The sequence below is a fragment of the Mus musculus genome, chromosome 17 (assembly GCF_000001635.26).
Source record: "Mus musculus strain C57BL/6J chromosome 17, GRCm38.p6 C57BL/6J".
Lineage (NCBI taxonomy): Eukaryota > Metazoa > Chordata > Mammalia > Rodentia > Muridae > Mus > Mus musculus.
Window position 1 is genome coordinate 47,439,328 of NC_000083.6, and position 18,970 is coordinate 47,458,297.

At 50.8% G+C, this 18,970-nt stretch overlaps 1 protein-coding gene across 1 annotated transcript in view; it reads left to right on the top strand.

Annotated features, from left to right (window-relative positions):
• AI661453 (expressed sequence AI661453) overlaps positions 1-18,970 on the top strand; it is a 34,000-nt gene that overhangs the window by 2,689 nt on the left and 12,341 nt on the right. Inside the window, exon 2 of the mRNA NM_145489.2 lies at positions 7,238-7,344. Coding sequence (NP_663464.2) covers positions 7,238-7,344 — 107 coding nt within the window. The remainder of the gene's footprint in view (positions 1-7,237; positions 7,345-18,970) is intronic.

Below are 18,970 nucleotides of genomic sequence, written 5' to 3' on the forward strand. Positions count from 1 at the left end.
AAGTAGCTGCAGGAGACTGTTAGAGTCTAAAGTAGCTGCTGCCTAGTGTCTAAATCACAGTTTATTACACTCAAATCATTGAAGCAGCTTTTTGTTGACCTGCTGTGTTGCCCCGGGTGGCCCTGAACTCCTGGACCCCATCGATCTTCCTGCCTCGGCCTCCCAATAGCTGGGACCACAAGTGTGTGTCACTCACTGTGACAGGCTCATTCCCATTCTGAACTTTGCCTGTCCCTGCCTGCTGCATTTCCTTGTCCTCGGGTGGCGGTTCTCCAAAGGAAGTGGGCAGGAAGAGGCCACCCTGAGGTTTCAAAGGGGTGGGGCATTCCAGCTCTAAAGAACCCCAAGACTGTGACCAGTGCTGGGGTGGGGGGGCAAGTGGTTGACGAGGGTGGGGGTAACCAGAAATCAATGTCCAGGAATGTGAAGGAATTGAGCTTGCTGGCCTGTGGCTACAGCCACGTCCCAGGTCCCAGTTTGTTTGCACAAGGACAGGCTGGGTGCAGATATAATCCAAACAGGCACAGGGGGTGCTGGGTAAATTTTTCTGTATCTGGTGATTACAGCCCTACTGAATGCAATCACAATCTTTTTGTTTGTTTTTTGTGACAGGGTTTCTCTGTGTAGCCCTGGCTGTCCTGGAACTCACTTTGTAGACCAGGCTGTCCTCGAACTCAGAAATCCGAATGCCTCTGCCTCCCGAGTGCTGGGATTAAAGGTGTGCGCCACCACACCTGGCTAGCAATCACAATCTTAATTAAGCCTTCTGCCACCCAAACAGGGGCTTCAAACGGCTTCGCAATTGTCTTTTAAGCACTTGAGAAGATAAATTCGAATCTAAACAGGTCTTTGTAGTCCTTTTTGATAAGAAATGGATCCACAAAAGCAGCCGCTGGGGCTGCCACAACCAAGTTGTCCAAGCTTCCAGCTCCTCTACTCCTTGTGGCCCCTTAGTTGGATCCTTTGCCTGCTGCTAATCCTCTATCCCAGCGGTGGGAAGCGGGGACTCTCCTGCCCAATTCTACCAGACGAACAGAGCCTTCCCTGCAGAGCCGCCAGACACACGTCAGATGCAAATTTTTCAGGCCCAGCCTCCGGGCTAGCATTCCCTAGGCGCCTCATTCTGAGGTGGTTCTTTGGACCAGAGGCTCTGAGGATTCTTGGGATTTCTTTCCCCTTCTGGAGCTGAGCTGTCGGCTTTCTCCCGAGGACCCCTGCAGGGCACACAGCAGGCTGGAAATGAATGTGTGCTGAACTGTGACTCGTTCCTTAGCAGCATTCGGGATGATGGCTGCTGGCTAGCTAGCATCTTCTTCCAGGAGCTCTCCCCAGGCCACACACATTTTGCATACCAGGCCAGGCTAAAGGGTAACCAGCCATGACTCTCCCAGAGCTGAGCGCCTAAATCCAGCCAAGGCTGGGCTATCACTGGCTTATAGACAGCTGACTTGTGCTTTGCTAGGGTGTGAAGGACACTTGTTTACACTCCTGTCACAGGGTAAACACACCCTGGAGGTGTGCTGTTAAAGACAGGCTGTGGTTTCCTGGTAGTGTGGCACCCCCCCCCACCTCCATACCCTTCACACACACACACATACCCCACACACCAAACATACACCACATACTCACAACACACATCTACCCCACACACACCACATCAACTTCACACCACACACTACACACACCCCACATACACCAAACACCTCACACACCACATATATATACACCACACTCCACACCACACACTCCACACACTCACACTCCACATGTACCACACCCCCCATACACACACAAAGACACACACACACACACCACACACACACACATGTGCTCTCCTGTCTCTTTAACCCTCACTGTGGCCCCATTATGGAAGTCCCTCTTTTTGCTCTAGCTAACCCAGAAAGCAGAGTCACCTTGACCCTGCAGATAGCTGCAGCCTGTAAGTTAATAATGACATGTCAGCTTTTTCTTTCTCCTGAGGTGTCAGGGATAGAACCCGGAGTTAGGCAGTGCTGTCCCGTGGAATACACCCCTAGCCTGAATACTAGCTCTCCTATCAGCCCCATCGCCTGGGCTTGTGAAACCCGTCTATCACTATATATCTTCCTGAATCAAGAGTCCTCATTGTGCTGAGGGGGAAGCATCAAAGTGCACACGATCACGTGGCTCTGATCACATGGCTCTCGTTAAGAGCAGTTCCTGATTTGACAGGTTTGGAATAGGGGGATATCCAGAGTTTCTAGCAAGTTCCAGGTGACGTCATTGGGCTGCTCTGGGCCCTGAGACACCAGCCTTCCCTAGAGAGTGAAAGGGTTACCTTTGCCCTCTTCAGGCCCCGTGCTAAGACTGGTGTCCTTTGAGATGCCATCATGTGTCAACTGCTTTGCTCTGGGCCCCGCTGCCCTACCTCCGTTCCACCCCAGCTGACACTTCAGTGTCCCCTCTGCCCTTGGATAAAGGCAGGCAGGCCTCTCTCTGGGTGCTTAGGTCAGGCCTGCTGGGGCTTGCTGGGACAAACTGGCCTTTTCAGGTTCCTGTCATGTGAACCTGCTAATTAGCGAGGAAGGGCCTCATTAATGTCATTTGTGGGCCATATTCTCATGGCCGCCCCTTGCTGCTGCCCTGGAAAGCCTGTGCTTCTCCAGCGGTAGAAAACTGGCTGTTCCACCCTCCCGCCCCAGTATACCGGGTCTGGTTTGTGTCTGTCGTGCAGTGGACGCGGGGGTGGGGGTGGGAGATTGTTGGAGGGTTCCAGGTTACTCTGGGTCAAAGCCACATGTCTCCTAAGCTGAAACTCCATTCCTTCTTAGCACTTGAAATCCAGTAGATCTTAGCCATTAGCCAGTACTCCAGAGGTCACTTGGCAGGGGGTCCTGACAGTTTGAGGCTCTCTAGCTCTGCTCTTACCCCCTGACGGCTTCACTGTCATGAACTTGGAAGGCTACCTACAAAGTTGAAGTTCATAATCCCCATTTTACAGGTGGAGAAACTGAGCCTGAAAAAGTGCCAGAAGTTCATAGGTATTGCCTAGAGCAACTGAGTGTGAACCCGGAGGTATTGCCTAGGTCCTCCCTGTGGGCTACATCAACTACAGGAGACTCTCAAACTCTGCATTCTTCCGCTGCTGTGCTGGCTATGACCAGAGGGGTCAGACTCCAGTCATGTGGCTGGCCCTTGAGTACTGGCCTCTCTTGTTGGCCGGATATGGTGCTGTGGCCATATGACCTCTTCTTGCTTCAGGTTTCTCATCAAAATGGAGACTCTTGAGTATTTCCCCTGGCTGGCAAGATGGGCTCATAGGGGGAAAGGTTTCACTTCTGTGCAGTACCTAGAACCCATGTAAAGGTGGGAGGAGAAAATGAACACAGCAAAGCTGTCCTCTGATCTCCACAGGCATGCTATGGTGCACACCTGCGTGTGTGTGCGAACACACACACACACACACACACACACACACACACACACACACACACGCATGTGATAGCTCAGAGCAGGAGGAGAGCCTGGCATGTTCTATGGCTATGGTGGGAAGCAGGGTGGTTTCCTAGCAGACATAAGACTTGGGTTCAATTACTAGGACTGTAAGATAAAGAATAGTGCCTACACCAGGCAGGGTAACAAGACCTTTCTTAAAGAAAAAAGTACACGGGTCATAGTATATGCTTAGTAAAAGCTTAATATCAGTAGCTTGATATATACTAGCCATTAATTTATGGATTGATTTCCTTGCTACTCTGGACAGATCTAGGATTTAGAGACTACAAGCTAAGTCACTGTCCCAGAATATCTTGACCTCAATGACCATGGAGGTCCGTCACCAGATTTTGGCCCTAAGAATAGAAAGCATTTTACCAAAGGATTTCAACCTGAATTCTGTGGGAACAGATGCAGATTTCATGGCTCCTCCTCTTGGGTGGAGGAGTAGGGAAAAAGGACTCAAGAGTCTGCCAGCAGCTTGTGGTGAGTCCCCGGCTTCCTAAGGCATCCCCCAGGTAACACACACATACATAGAGGCATGTGCATGCCTCACCCAGGCCAGAGAACCAGGCATGCCCTGTTAGGGAGCGACATCGAGAGCCAGGCCGTGTGAGATGCCACACTGACCTGTAAACCTGACGCTATGGGGGGCTTTGTGGCTTTGACCCAGTCCCTTCCACTGTGGGCCTCAGTCCTTTCAAGAAGGCAGCCCCAAGCATCAAGAGCTCACAATGAATCATGGCCAGGAAGCAAGAGGCCATTTCCCCCCTGATCTCCCTTACCCCATGGTACCCCATTACAAGTGCTCCTTATACTTTACAGGGGATGCGACTTGATTCAGGCTCGAAGCCTTAAACGCTTAGCAGGAAAAAAGGAGATGAGGGGACCAGTGGTGATGCTGATGGTGCTGATGGTGCTGGTGCTGATGGTGATAACGTGCTTGTGCTTTCTTGGGCTTTTAAAAAAATTACATTTGATTTAGTGGTGCGTGTGCACATGTGTGTTTCTGTGTCCTCAAAGCCATTGTGTGAAGCAAAGGGCAACTGCAGCAGCCAATTCTCCCCTTCTCCCATGTGGGTCCCAGGGATGACTCTCAGGTCAGGCTGGGCAGACAGTGCCTTTACCTGGGGCTAGCTTCCCAACCCTTGGTCTATCTGTGGTTTGGTTAAGACTCACACCTTGTTTACAGGCTCTTAGCATCTTAGGACACTCCTAAAGGCCCTCCTGGAGGTCTGAGTGTAGGTCTTTGTCCTTTCTGGCCTTCCAAACCTCTCCTACCACCCCCACGCCCCATCCGGGGCATGCATGACACTCCCGAAGCTTCTGGGCACACAGCCCCTTCCAGCGGACAGACTGAGTAGAGAGAAGGCTGCCTGACTGCGGAGAAGACAGGGCCTGGTTTTCTGACTGAGCCCTGTCCAGCCTCCTTCCAGGCACCTCCTCCTCTGTCCCCGGCCTGAAGAGGGGCTGCTTTTCAGGAAGGCCCACTTCACTGTTCTTGACTCTGATCCACAGAGTTTCAGCTACTTCAAGAGGAAGTCCCCACGTGGGAGGGCTTCTGACAGTCTATGTGGTTCTGGTTCTTGGCCTTGAGTCTGGAGAGAAAAAAAACAATTTGACCTTGAGCTCTTGAAAGACCTGGCTTGTGGTGGCCATACTGAGACTTAGGTGGAGGAGGGCCTAGATTGAGCCTGTCAGCCTGCCCACGGGTCCCTTCCGGGTACAGTGGCCTGGTGATGCACGTCTTTATCCCTGCACTAACAAGGCAGAGCAGGTGGGCCTCTCTGAGTTTCACATCAGAGCTATATAAGAAATCTCTCTTTCTCTTTTTTTCTCTCTCTCATACTCTGTGTGTGTGTGTGTGTGTGTACACATATATATGTATACATGTATGTTGTGGGTCCTGGGGAATCACAAACAGGTTGCAAGCCTTGGCCGTTGGTACTTTTTACCCACTAAGCCATCTCACCAGTCCAAGTTTTTGTTTTATTTTTGAGACAAGGTCTCAGTGTAGCCCAGGCTAACCTAGAAGTCACTGCATAGCCTAAGCTGGCTTTGAGCTCCTAGCTAGCATTCCTGTGTCATCAGTCCCTTGACCACCAGTATTTGAGAGGTGAAGCCACCAGGGACCAATGCCAGCAACAGTGTCCAGGCGTCAGGGCTGGGTCGTGGGGCCTGTGAGACAGTGATGACAGAATGCCCACCCTCTCGGGCACACGAAGGGGTCGGGCTCGGAACAGGCTCTGTTCTAGACACCTGTGGGCTTCGGCAGTCAGCGTTCCCTGCTTCATGATACCCATGGTCTGTGTGCACAGTCCACAGACCAGAGCCTGACAAGCCAGACCAGGACATCATGTTCACTCCCAGTGCTCTGAGAACTGTGTTCTGGAACAATGGTGGGCACAGTGGAGCTGTTATCCGGGGACCCGTGGGGGGATGGAGAGTCTCGAGTGCGCCCTGCCACCACCTCCCATCGCTGGGTACCCTTATTACATCAAACACCCCCCCCCCCCGAGTCTTCTGGAGCAAAAGCCACCTGCACAATTCTGAATTCTGTTCAATTTCCTCCTAAAATGTGTACGGTTGTTTTCTAACCAGCACCACCAAGGGTCTGGTTCATTGGGATTTATTTATTTGGGACAGGGTATCACGATGCAGACTTGGCTACCCTGGAACTCTGCCTGCCTTTGCCTCCTGAGTTCTGGGATTAAAGGCGTGCACCACTACCCTGGGCTCTATTTAATTGTGAGATTCTGACCTCTTTCCTCTCTGGCTGGAGAGAAGAAGGTCCCTCATTCCCTCAGGTCTGTTAAATAGGGCAACCGCCTTCTGTACGTATGACCCACAAAGCAGGAGGCCTGTGGATGTGACAGTACGCACGGACGTGGGAGGAAATGGCGAATTCTTATCAGTGGTGTCAAAGGTCGTGAGAGAGACTGGTTGTGAACCTTGCAACTCACTGGTCCGTGGCTTTAGGTACAGCCCAGAGCAGGGTCTGGAGGGTCTATTCTGTGTCATCTTCCCTCCGGGTTAGGGATCACATTTAGTTCAGTCCCTCTGTATACTGGCCACACGTATACCCCATAGCTGATATATAAAGTTGACATTCTCACTTCCGTTGGGCAGATAGGACACCTAAGGTTTGGGGGAGGTTAAACAACGTTTACAACCAGTGGGATTTTTTTTTAATGTATTTTTGCTGCACTAATTCTTTTGCTCTCTCTCTATTCTGCAGTCAAGGGTACACTGAAGCAAGATGGCACGCGCACACACAGACACACACAGACAAGGGCACGGACACACAATGGTGGTGGTGGGTTGGGGTCAGGAAGTGCTTGACCTAGAGAGGGGTGCTGGCCACAGGGGACAGCAGGAGGCTCCTCTGCTCTGCTTGTTCCAGATTAGCAATGCAAACACTTGAGAGAAATGTCAGATAAGCTTCGCCCTCCACCGCCCAGGCCTCTGCCTGGCTCTCAGGGGCAGGTGCTGTGTGAATGTGGAGGGCTGGAAGGGTGTACTGGAGGGTGTCAGGAGAGTGATGGCGGCTGTGGGCCAAAGCCTCGGGCACCCACCCCAGTCTGCTCCACAACGGGACCTCGCCATTTCCACAAGCAATCTCATCGCCACAACCACGGGATCTCACTGTGTTAGAGTGTGAAAGCCCGCAACCCCAAGGCTTGGTTTCCTCTCTGGGATCTGCAGGTGGCCTGGTCCCCTTCTTTGACGCCCAGCTCACTGCACCCCTCTCTGCCTTTCATAGATGGGATCTATTATGGAGACAATCGGTTCAACACTGTGAGCGAATCGGGAACAGCCACGCTGAAAGCCCGGCCACGAGTCCGGCCCCTGTTGACTTTCATTCCTCTGGTGAGTATGCTCACTGCCCAGAGTCTGTTCTAGGTGGGCCACCTCACCTGCCAAAAATGGAGCAGGTCTGCCACATCCGCCTCGCCCACTGTCCACTCCCTTCCTTCCTGATGCCAACCCGGGGAGGCTTCTGGGAAGAGGCAGGGCTGAGACTCATAGCAGGAAGCTCGAGATCAGGAGAGGCACCCAGTGGTGGGGGCCAACTTGAACCCAGCAGGAGTTTTTTTTTTTCTCATTCCTGATGGCCACTGGTTGCCTGCCTGCCAGGCCCTGGATGCAGGGAGGATGTAGTTGGCATTACTTGTGCCCGCTCTAGGAGATGCTGCCCAGTAGAGCATTGGCCAGGCAGAGGCAGCCGGTGTTATTTACAAGGGATGATCAAGAAGGGCTTCCTGGAGGAGGCAGAATCTGAATTTCCTCATAGGATAAATAGTTGTGACACTTGGGAGAAGGGCATTTGAGATAGATTCTTTTGTGTTTATGAAACTACAGGAAACCAAAAGCTCTCATCTTTTGTTCCAAGATAGGATCTTGCTAGCCCTGGCTAGCTTGAATCGCTCAGTGGTTTTCCTGCCTCTGCCTCCCAAGTGCCAGCATTACAATTTCACCGAGCAAAGCAAACATCTATCTATTTATCTATCTATCTATCTATCTATCTATCTATCTATCTATCTATTATTATATAATATATAATATATATAATATATTATATATATGTATTATACATATATGTATATATAATGTTTATGAGTGTTCTGCCTTCATGTATATCTGTACACCATGTATGTACAGTGGTCACCAGAGGCCAGAAGAAGTTATCAGAAGCCCTAGAGGCAGAATTACAGGCACTTGTGAGCAGCCGTGTGAATGCTGGGAATCAAACATGGGTCCCCTCTAGAAGCCATCTCTCCAACCCCAAATAAATAGCTTAAAGGCCACAGTTGGGATTTTGCTCTTTGATAAGTAGAAGAGACTCCAAAGAACCACTCAGGAGTCCTGGCAAGATGGCTCAGTGGGCCAAGGTGCTTGCCATCAAATCTGATGATTTAAGCTTGATTCCCCAGAACCCATGGTGAAAAAAGAGAACAGATTCCTGCAGCCTGCCCGCTGACCTCCACATTTGGGCTGTGGCATGTGCTTGCTGCCTGCCTCTCCCCCACGCAAAATAAATAAGTAAATGTACAAAACAAACCCCCACTGGATAAATGGTTCTGTTCTCCTAAGGCTGTTCGATCCAAGTCTCCCGTGTGGTTTTAAAGGGGCTCTATTAAAAGTAAAATCGAAAACATCTTGTATGGGAGTTCATGCCTACAGTCCCAGCACCTGGGAGGTAGAAGCTGGTAGATCAGGAGCTCAAGGAAGCCTGGCCTATAAGCCTGGACTAGGTGGGACCGTGTCTCCAAAAGGCCTAAAAAGCAAAGGAAAGTTAAAAACTAGAAAGAAATAAATGCCCTGGCTTTATTTCCCAGTAACAAACCCCGGCTAAGTGTGGGGGTCCTGTCCCACAGCCCCAACATTTTGAGAGATGGAATTCCGTCATCCTTGGCTACATGAGACCCTGTCTCAAAACCCAGCCAACAGACAAACAACCACGCCTTTCAGGTCATGTATTTTCTGTTTAAAAGTGACCTCTGAGGCTGAGGCTGTAGTTCAGTCAGCAAAGTGCTTGCTCGCACCTCTGGATTCAGCGTCCCAAAAACAAAAACCAAACAGGACTGGCTGAGCCCGCCTGTGATTGAAGCACTTGAGAATTAGAGGCAGAAAGATCAGAAGTTCAAGGTCATAGACACAGATTTGTCACTTTCAACTAGAAGGTTAAAACAAAAAACAAACAAACAAACAACAAACTTCTGCCCAATTCATTTCCAGAGATGCTCACAACTGTGTAAAGACTCCTGTGGCCAAGGTGATGATCAACTGAAGTTAGCATCCTATATCTAGAAGTGAATTCCAGGCTCCCCTCACTGCCTCATAGCGAATTCTGGAGATGGTGGTATAGGAGCTGCCACACCTGTCCCTGAACTGGTTAATGAATAATGACTAGCTCCTAATGTCCTGGCCCCTCCCCCAGGGTCAGTGAGGCCCCCTCCAGTCTCTTACATCTTCTCCCCACCCACCTATTCTGGGCCTTTACTGCTGCCCCCACTGCCCCCACCCCAATCTGGGCAGAACCTCAGGAAGTCTATGGAAGATTCAGGCTAAGTCAAGGCTTTTAGGACTGCTCCGGCCTGGAGTACTGGGCCTCTTGAGGACATCCCTTGGGAACATTCTTTCTGCACAAACCAGGAAGTCCCCACTATGCAGAATGAGAGAGGACTGACATGTCAAACTAATAACCGAAACCCATTGGGTCCATGGGAGTGTGTTGTACAGAGCCAGAACTGAACCCAGGAGGGACGTTTACCACATTCCTTCAGTGCTGGCTAAGGTAGAGCTGCCTGCCTGGCCCCACCCTCCCTGAGAGCACAGCTAACACAGGAGTTCCAAAGAGCATATATCCCTGAACAGAGAGAGCCATCCCCTCCCTAACGCATGCCAAAAACCCCCACTTCACAGCCCGAGGCTCTAGCCCTGAGACCGGAAATGATTTGCATATTGTCCTGCAGAGCCCAGACCCACGCTCCCAGAGGCCAAGTCCCAGGTCCAAATGCCCCTCAGGCTGCCCTAACCTTCCCTCCATGCCCCACCTGGCAGCTTTGTCTTCCCCTTCCAGGGCCCTTGACAGAATTACTCCCACCTCCCTGGCCTGGTGCTCGCCACCCTCGTCCTGTGTCGCCTTCTGGATCTTGGAATCTTCGAGGCCCTAATGAAATGGTTTCAAGGGTGTGAGGAGTTTTAGCTGAGGACTCTCAGGATCCACCAAATTCAGACCCTTTGGCCTAATTGCTGCTCTGATCTTGCTTCAGGTTACAGGGCTGGAGTAGCTTCCAGCCTCGCTCACCACCTGCTCTGGGTGAAGGTCAGTTGAGTAGCTCATTTTTTCCTATCTGATCTTGGGGCCCCTTCCATAGGCTCTGGGCTTTCTTCCAGTGCCCCAGGTGCGAGTGTGGGCTCACTTGTTCAGAACCCCAGTCCCATGTCAGGGTGGGAGGGTCTCTGGGCCAGTACCTGAGCCTTGCCCCTTCTGCCTGGTGTGGTATTAAACCTCTAAGGGCCTCACTCAGTCCTTTCTTACCCTCCCACCTGCAGAGAGCACCTCCCAGGCCTGGAGGTGAGCAAGGGAAGCCACCAAGCAGCATCACCCTGGCAAACAGATGAGGCAGGCCCAGCCAGGGTCTTTGAGCCCTGCCTGGGTGTCTTCTGAATGTCCTCTCATCTTTTAAGAGCCAGCCAGGGGACAGGTTCAAAAAGAGGGTTGTCCTCAGGTGCCTTACTCTAAGAAATACTTTCTCGAGTCTCCATAACCAAAGGCCAACCATGAAACAGACCTTTGGGGTCCTTGGTCATCAGATCCCTGTTCCCAGTCCCCGCTCTACCTTGGGTTGTGGAGTTACAGAGGACCAGACCCTTGTTCTCTTCCAGGCCTCTGATTTCTTTAACCTTTGGTAGGGCTTACTACTGTGAATCGTCCCCTAGGGTGTCCCCAGCTGTGAGTTTCTGTGCTAAGTGACTATACGGGCACGGGAGGGGGCATGGCAAGCTCTTACACATGCCTCACACACAGATCCGGATTCTTCCTGGAGGAGGGTTGCTTTCTGGCCACCAGGCCCACCCACCTCACTGATCTGGGGTGTGGGGGAGGGGTAGGTTTAGAGCTACCACACAGCAGAAGTGGGAGGACCTCAGCTGTCATCAAGAGGGAATGTACTGCCGCATGGTGGTGCATGCCTGAGATCCCAGATGAGGAGAGCTGGGGATGCCGCTATGGTACAGGGCCATGTTACTAAATAAGGATAAACAAGAGCTGGGGCGTGGCCCAGTAACAGAGCACTCTCCTCCTCACATGCACCGTAAACTGGGTTCACTCTCTGTTGTGGGGTGGGGATAAGAACACAGAGACCTGGACCTGTGAAAGAACCTGGTAGATAAAGGCTCTTGCCGCCCAGCCCCATGACCCAAATCCAATCGCCAGGACCCGAAAGGTAGAAGGAGAGAGGTGACATTTGAGGATCATCCTCTGACCTGCACATACATGACCTGTGCACATGTGCATACTTGTACACAAAAATAAATAAATGCAATAAGATTAGTGACAAAATAATAATAATAGTAATAAGAATAATGATGATAATAAAAAATGCTGGATCCACGAAAGAGCAGGCTTGCTCTGGACTAGAGCAGGCTTGCCCTCTAGAGCAGCAGAGGCGGGTTTGGTGGCACACACCTTTAATCTCAGTGCCTGAGGCAGAAGCAGGAGGATCTTGGTGAGTTTCAGGACAGCCATGGCTACTTGGAGAGATCCAGTCTCAAAACAAAAGGAGCGGCAGACCTTGGAGCTGGGTCTTGGCCACAGGCCTCAGGAAGAGCAACCTCTCCCCTACTTCCTAGGGAAAATGGAGCCCAGAACTCAAGGCTGAGCCTGCCCTACGCTAAACCCTGAGCAGTAGCTGATTGTCCCGGGTGACCTCTTCTCTGCACCCCATCTGATCCTGCCATCCCCGGGCTGATGCTCATGAGAAATTTGAAATTAAATGTCCGTGTGGTAACTATGGGCAAACTGGCTGGACAGGTCTTGGAGTGCCCAGGGCGGTGAGAGCTCCCAGGGTTGCCCTGCCCTCTGAGTCACACAGGCCTGGTCCTGCCAAGGGGAGGAAATCCCTGAGCTGCAGGAGAGACCTACGTGTCTCCTCTGGGCCCACTCCCTCTAAGTCCCTGATTGCCTGGGAGCCCTCAACTCGCCGTGGAGCCCACCCAGACAGCTGGCTCGGGAACACATTCCTAAACTCAAGAGGGAGACAAGGCAGGCTGAGTCTCACTGATCTTGTAGGTGATGTTGAATGGAAAGGCTATAGAGTCTGAGGTGGCAGAGCTAGCAGTGAGCGCAGTGAGCATCAAGTTGGAGGTCTTACCGCCCTCCCACCCTCCTGACCCCTTCATTCACAAGAGTTCCTCAAAGCCAGCGACACCCTCATCCCCACCTATAAACAGCTGCCTCTTGGCTAGCCCCTGTCCTGACCTGGCTGCCTCAGGAGGGTTGACCAGGAAGATTTGTTAAAAGTGGAATCAGCTCTGGAAGACACTGTATGGAGGGTCGTCAGGGACCTGCTCCTTTGGCTCTGCTTACTGCTTGTCCTGGAGGGAGGGCTAGAGCTGAGACCTGGGGCAGAGGCCCAGCAGCAGCCAGGCCCCTACAGCTCTGACTCCAGGAAGCCAAGCAAGGACGAGGATGTGGGAAGCAGCTGAGAGCTTTGTTTGTTTGTTTGTTTTTTAGACAAGGATTCATGCATCCCAGGCTAGCCTTGATTTCCTTATGTCACCAGTGAGCATCCTAAACTTTTAATCAGTAATTAAAAATTCTATCTTCAGCAAACCCTTATTATGTCACCCTGGCTGGCCTGAACTCTCTGTGTAGACCAGACAGGCATCCACCTCAGAGATCCTTCTGTCTCTGCTTCTCAGTGCTGAAATTAAAAGTGTTAGCCAATAAGCATAACCATATACATAAACACACACATATATAATTACAGTCATTTATTTAGTGTATATGTGTCCTCTCCTATGCATTGCTCTGTGTGTCCTGGAGACCTAGCTCAGCTCATCAGGCTTTCTGGCAAGAATCTTTACCTACTGAGCCATCTGGCCAGCACACCCTGAACTCCAGATCTTTCTGTCTCTACTCTGGAATGCTGGAATTACAGGCATGCGCTACCATTGCCTGATTTACTGGGTGCTGGGAATTGAACCCAGGGCTTTCTGAGTGCTGAGTAAGCACCCCAAACATTCTGACAACTGAGGACACCCTCAGCTGAACTGGGGGCTTTCTGTGTTACCACACACGTAACTCTCTACCAAGTAGTCTACTGAGGAAGCTATCCCCAGCCCAACTGAGCTGATAGCTGAAATCACCCGCCCATCTGTCTGATTCAGAGATCTTAGATGCTATGGAGGCCATGGCTGGTCTTGGGTCTAAGTCATGTCCTGTCTTGGGCTTGCAGTGTTCTTCTGCCCACACCCCTACATTGCCCCCCACAAACCAGTGGCAGCCAGCTGGCCCTCACTCTGTTGAGCACCTTGATGCCTGTAAAACTCTTCTGTGACTCCCACTCTGGCTGGGCGTGAGGGAGGACCCAAGCCGGCCTGGCTGTTACTCTGGAGCAGGGTCTGCTCCCTCCCCCATCCCCCTCAGAGCTCCATATGCCACCTCCCGGTCCAGGGCACAGATAGGCTCAGGAGGAGGCTGGTGAGGAAGGCTTTCAGGCTCCAACACCAAGGTCAGCCATGCATTTACCTGCTGGCCCAACCTCTGGGGATCTACCCTTGGGGCTTGGCTGGACTCAGGAATCCCAGGCACGAGGATGTGTATACCAGGGCAAGAGGAGGTCAGTGGGGTGGGATGGAGTGTGGAGCTCTCTCGTAGCAGGGGTGAGCAGCAGACTCTATTGGGCAAAACTCGAGGCGGGGAGAGGTGGCTAGCTTGCTGTTTCCTCTACTCATTCTTTCCTCTCCCCTTTCCTTTCTCTTTCCTTCCACCCTAAAGTGATAGCAAAGGGGACAGGAGAGGATTCCTGGTGACTTGTCCCTGACCATAGGGAAACACCCATTTTCCCCAAAACATGTGCACAGAGGAGTCAGGGGGCCATGCCCTGGGCACAACATCTGGAGATTCAGGCTCTGACTAACCCACAGAGGGTTTTTGAGGTTTATTTATTTTAGTTTGTGGCGTGAGTGTTTTTGAATGCATATAAGTCTCTGTGCTATGTGTGTGTGTGCTGCCCACAGAGGCCAGAAGACGACATTGGATCCCTGGAACTGTAGTAACAGCCTTCTAGTGCTGGCAAATGAACCAGGCCCTCTGGAAGAACCCTTAACTGATGGGCCTCTCCAGCCTCCCACAAGGGCGAGCCTGACAGCAAACACCTCCCTCCTCTGCCCTGCTTTTCAGGGTCTGTGGGCGTGCCTCAGCCTCTGTAGTCCAACCATCCCAAGGTAGGTGGGGTCCACCCCACTTTATAGAGTCCAGGCAAGAACACCAAGTCCTGGGAGGCCGGAGGGGCACCCACTGAGCTTTGAGGGGTACTGTCTCTGCCTTTGTGATAACTGTTTGGGATGCTGCTTAGCTTGTTGTTTGGAAACAGAACTTCATGTAGCCCAGGCTGGCCCTTGAACTCACTGATCCTCCTGCCTCTGCTTCCCAAGTGCTGGGAGGGCTTTGCTACTATACCCAGCTCATATTTTGTTTTTGTTTTATGTTTTGCTTTATCTCAAGACGGGGTCTCCATATGTAGCCCAGGCTACCTTCCAACTTGTAGTAATCCCCCTGTTGCTGCCTTCCAAGTGGCAATTACAGGTGTGTGCCACCGGCCTGAATGCTACTCTATGTCTGCTTTACTCTAGTTATAAAGACTGGTCTTTAAAGATAGCCTGATTCTGTTGCCCAGGCTAACCTGGGACTCAGCCTGGTCTTCCTGCTTCACTCTCCCTCCATGGATCATGAGTATGAACCAAACACCCTACAATTAAGAATCATAACTATGTTGGATGGTTTTTTTTTTTTTAATTATAAATGAAACACAGTCACTTGTTAAGAAAGGAAGCTGAGGGGCTGCACGATGGCTCAACAGGGAAAGGAACTTGCCACCAAATCTGATGATCCCTGAGGCCCATACGGTGGGAAGAAAACATGATTCCCACAGGTTGTCCCTCTGACCTCCTCCGCAAGTTCACCGTAGTATGTGCACACACAAACATAAAGGAAAGTAGCTGGCATGGGGATTTGTGCGTATAATGTGGCAGATGGGATGCAGAGGCAGGAGGATCACCAGTTCAGGGCCAGTGTTGACTATATACAGAGTTAAAGACCAGCCCGGGCTACAGAGGCCTCTGGTTTCTTCGTTTCTTTTTAAAGGGAGAAACAGAGAAGGAAGAAAATAAGCCTGAATGTTCTTGGAGTCTTACCCCTCCCCTCCAGGCTCCCCGAATCAGCCTTGCCAGAGCAGTTGGCTCACTGCCCATGTCTTCCTCTGAACCGAGGCACCAGCCATGGACCCCGTGAGATAGCCCATGGCCCCAGCTTCCTGGTGTTGTCAGGCTGGGGAGACGAGGAAGTGCTGAGGCCCAGTTTCATGACATGACATTCTGACTGGCAGAGCCGGGCTGGGCTCCGCCCCAGACACTGAAGGAGGACACCTGCCATAGCAGGGAAGGGCATGGCCTTGTAAGGCTCAGGCGCTCACTGAGTGCCTTCTGCATGATGCCCACAGGCTGGTCCACCCCTTGGGGATGTGGACAGCCACCCCGTAAGTGCAGCGCATGGAGGCACAGGCTGATTCCCACAGGCAGCATCTTGGATGCTTTGCTATTTTACCAGAGCTAGAGGCCAAGGATAAAGTGGTGCTTAGGTAAGGAGGGCACAGCATACACACAGAGACACACACACAGATACACAGGCACACACAGGCACATATACATACTCACAGATACATATACAGACACACACACATGGACACACACAGACACACACAGGCAAATGTACATACTCACAGATACACATACAGACACACACATGGACACAGGGACACACGGACACAGGGACACACATACACCATGATTGCTGGCTGGTGGCTCCTGGAAACTCTGCTTCTGAGAACACCTTTCCTGGCCTTCCTCCCAGGAGTTAGACAACCACCCAGAGGCCACGGAAGTAAGCTGTCCTAACACCCTGTCCTTGTAGGGTGGCCTGAGTATCAACGTATATCTAGGTCATCATTCACATAGCCAAGGTTAGGGAGCCACAGAAGGGGCACCGTATGAGCCAGCCTCACAAAACACCATGGTCAATGAGACCTTTGGAATACATCTACAGGCGAGGCAGGCTGACTTTGCTCTGAACTGATTGGTAGCTGATCTGGCATGAGAAAACAGATTTTTTTTTTCTTTCTCCTATATTCTTCAGACCACTTGCTCACTCCGGAATTTACTCCTTCAAAAGGATTTGTTAGTTGTCTAAAACTAGACATGTATATGTAGACACTCAGCTGTCCTGACCTCCAGCAGGCTGGTGGCATGCTCTAGCCAGTAACAGTGTGCACTGCATTGACCCACAAGAAGCATGAAGAACAAATGCTGTAGCCACTTGCTATGTGACCTGGGGTGATGACCTCAGCCTATCTGTGCCTCGTTTTCCGCACCTGGAAAGGAAATAAGTCTTTTCTGGTTCCTGCATAGACTAATTGGGTTGCTGTGTTTGACATACGCTGAGTGGTGTTTTCAGGAGATATGACGTAGTAACTGTCGGCTATAAAAATAGTGTCCTAAGGCCTGTAGACTTCACAGGGAAGGGAAGTTAGCACCAACTTGGATTGCCAAGAATTTTACAGAAGAGGGGCATTTAAACTGGGGTTTAAAAAGCAATGGTGGAGCTGGGCATGATAGCGCACTCCTTTAATCCCAGCACTTGGGAGGCAGAGGCAGGCGGATTTCTGAGTTCGAGGCCAGCCTGGTCTACAGAGTGAGTTCCAAGAAAGCCAGGGCTACACAGAGAAAAAGGAAGGGTCTCTGCTCCAAAGAGGAGAGGGTTGCTGCCAGAGCCCACTTGCTGAGGAGAGGAGCAAGCTGGGTCTTCTCCAGGAAATGTTGGTTGGAGCTCAGAGTTTGCGAAGTGGAGAGATGGTAACAGAGCTGTACAAAATCTGTACAAAATCCACCTTATGACGGGTCCTGCTCAGACACCATGGGAAGGCAGCTGGATTTCTTCCCCTAGACCAATGAGGGACACTGGAAGAGGGAAAGCATCCTGCTTGCAACATGTTTGTTTGTTTGTACTGAAAAAATGAACTCAGGGCATTACATGTGTCAGGCTAGTAAACTACTACTGAATTGTAACACAGGGGTTCTGTTTTTACTGTTGAGATAGTCTTTAGTCCAAACTGGACTCAGACATAATTCATTCTGTAGCTCAGGGTGATCCTCCTGCCTCCACTTCTCAAGTGCTGAGACGTTAGTGTATGCTGTCGTACTTAAGTGTCTGCAGAGCTTGGGACCCAACCTAGACATCACATCATGCACTGGGGCACCAGAGCTGCATCCATCCCATGCGCATAAGTGTGTACTCGTGTGTGGAGGGTGGATGTCAATGCCCACTGTTTATCTCAAGCACACCACACCTTATCATGCATTCCCCTAGGCTGGGCAGCCACTGAGCTTCAGGGATGCATTTGTCTCTGCTTCTCCAGTATGAGGATTAAAGATGCGTGCCTGGCTTTCCCGTGGGGGCAGAGGTACTGCATTCTCCTCCTTAAGCTGTCATGACATGCACTTCACTAACTGGTACATCTCCTCAGCCTGTTTCTTGTTGTTTGTCAGTTTAAGAAGTTTACAGTCATGCTCCTGCCTCTGGAGTCCTGGGATTATAGGCATGCATCACCAGGACCACCTGGAAATGTGCGGGGGTGGGGGGTGGGGGGGAGCATTGTGGAGACTCAAAGACTCATTGGACTGCTGTGAAGTGGGAGTGACTGGAAAATGGGAAGTGCTAGAGGAGTAGCTGGGACAGAGGAGTAGCTGGGACAGAAGTACTAGAGTAAATGACAGATTCCTTTCTTCCTTTCATTCTTGTGAGTGTAGACACGTGAGTGTAGGTATGCATGGCAGGCATATGTGTGAAGGTCGGAGGATAGTTTTGTGGGGCGCCATTTTTTCCTTCCAAATTGAGGCAAGGACTCTCTTGTTTTGGGTGCTATGCAGTGTACTCCAGGATAGCTGACCTGAGTCCTTCCTGTCAGTTCTCTCATATGTGCCTCCCATCTCACAGTAGGCCTGCTGAGAGGACAGATGCATGCCACGGTGTCCAGCTTTTTATGTTTTGGGGATCTCGCTTGGGTTGTCAGGTTTGCACTGCAAGAGCTTCTCCCTGGCCCGATTCCTTCCTTCCTTTTTTGTAGATTTGTATTTTTTATTATTATTGTATGTATATGTATATATGTATACACACACATATATATACACATACATCACATATATAACACACGTGTATGTATGTCTATATACATACATACATACATACATACATACATACATATGTACATATATGATGCATAATTGTGTGCTCACAGATCCAGAGGACAACAGTTTGGATTTCTTTCCTTGCACCTCCATTGCAGTTTGCAGTTTGCAGGCTGACATTGTCAGGCAGTACATCTTGTTGGTCCTGAGGAAAGGTAAAACCAAAGGATGTAAACTTGCTTTTAGTTTTCTGAGACAGGTCTCATATAGCAACACATGACCCTCCTGTCTTGACTTCACAGGTGTGCACCGCGGTGTCCAGATAAACTTTTGGCTTGGTTTGGTTTGGTTTGGTTTTCTAGACAGGGTTTCTTTGTGTAGACCAGGCTGTTCTGGAACTCACAGAGATCCACCTGCCTCTGCCTCCCAGAATACTGGGATTAGAGATGTGCACCACCACCTCCTGGCTTTTCTTTCTTCCTTCCTTCCTTTCTTTCTTTTTTCAGATAAGCTTAATGTATGTGTG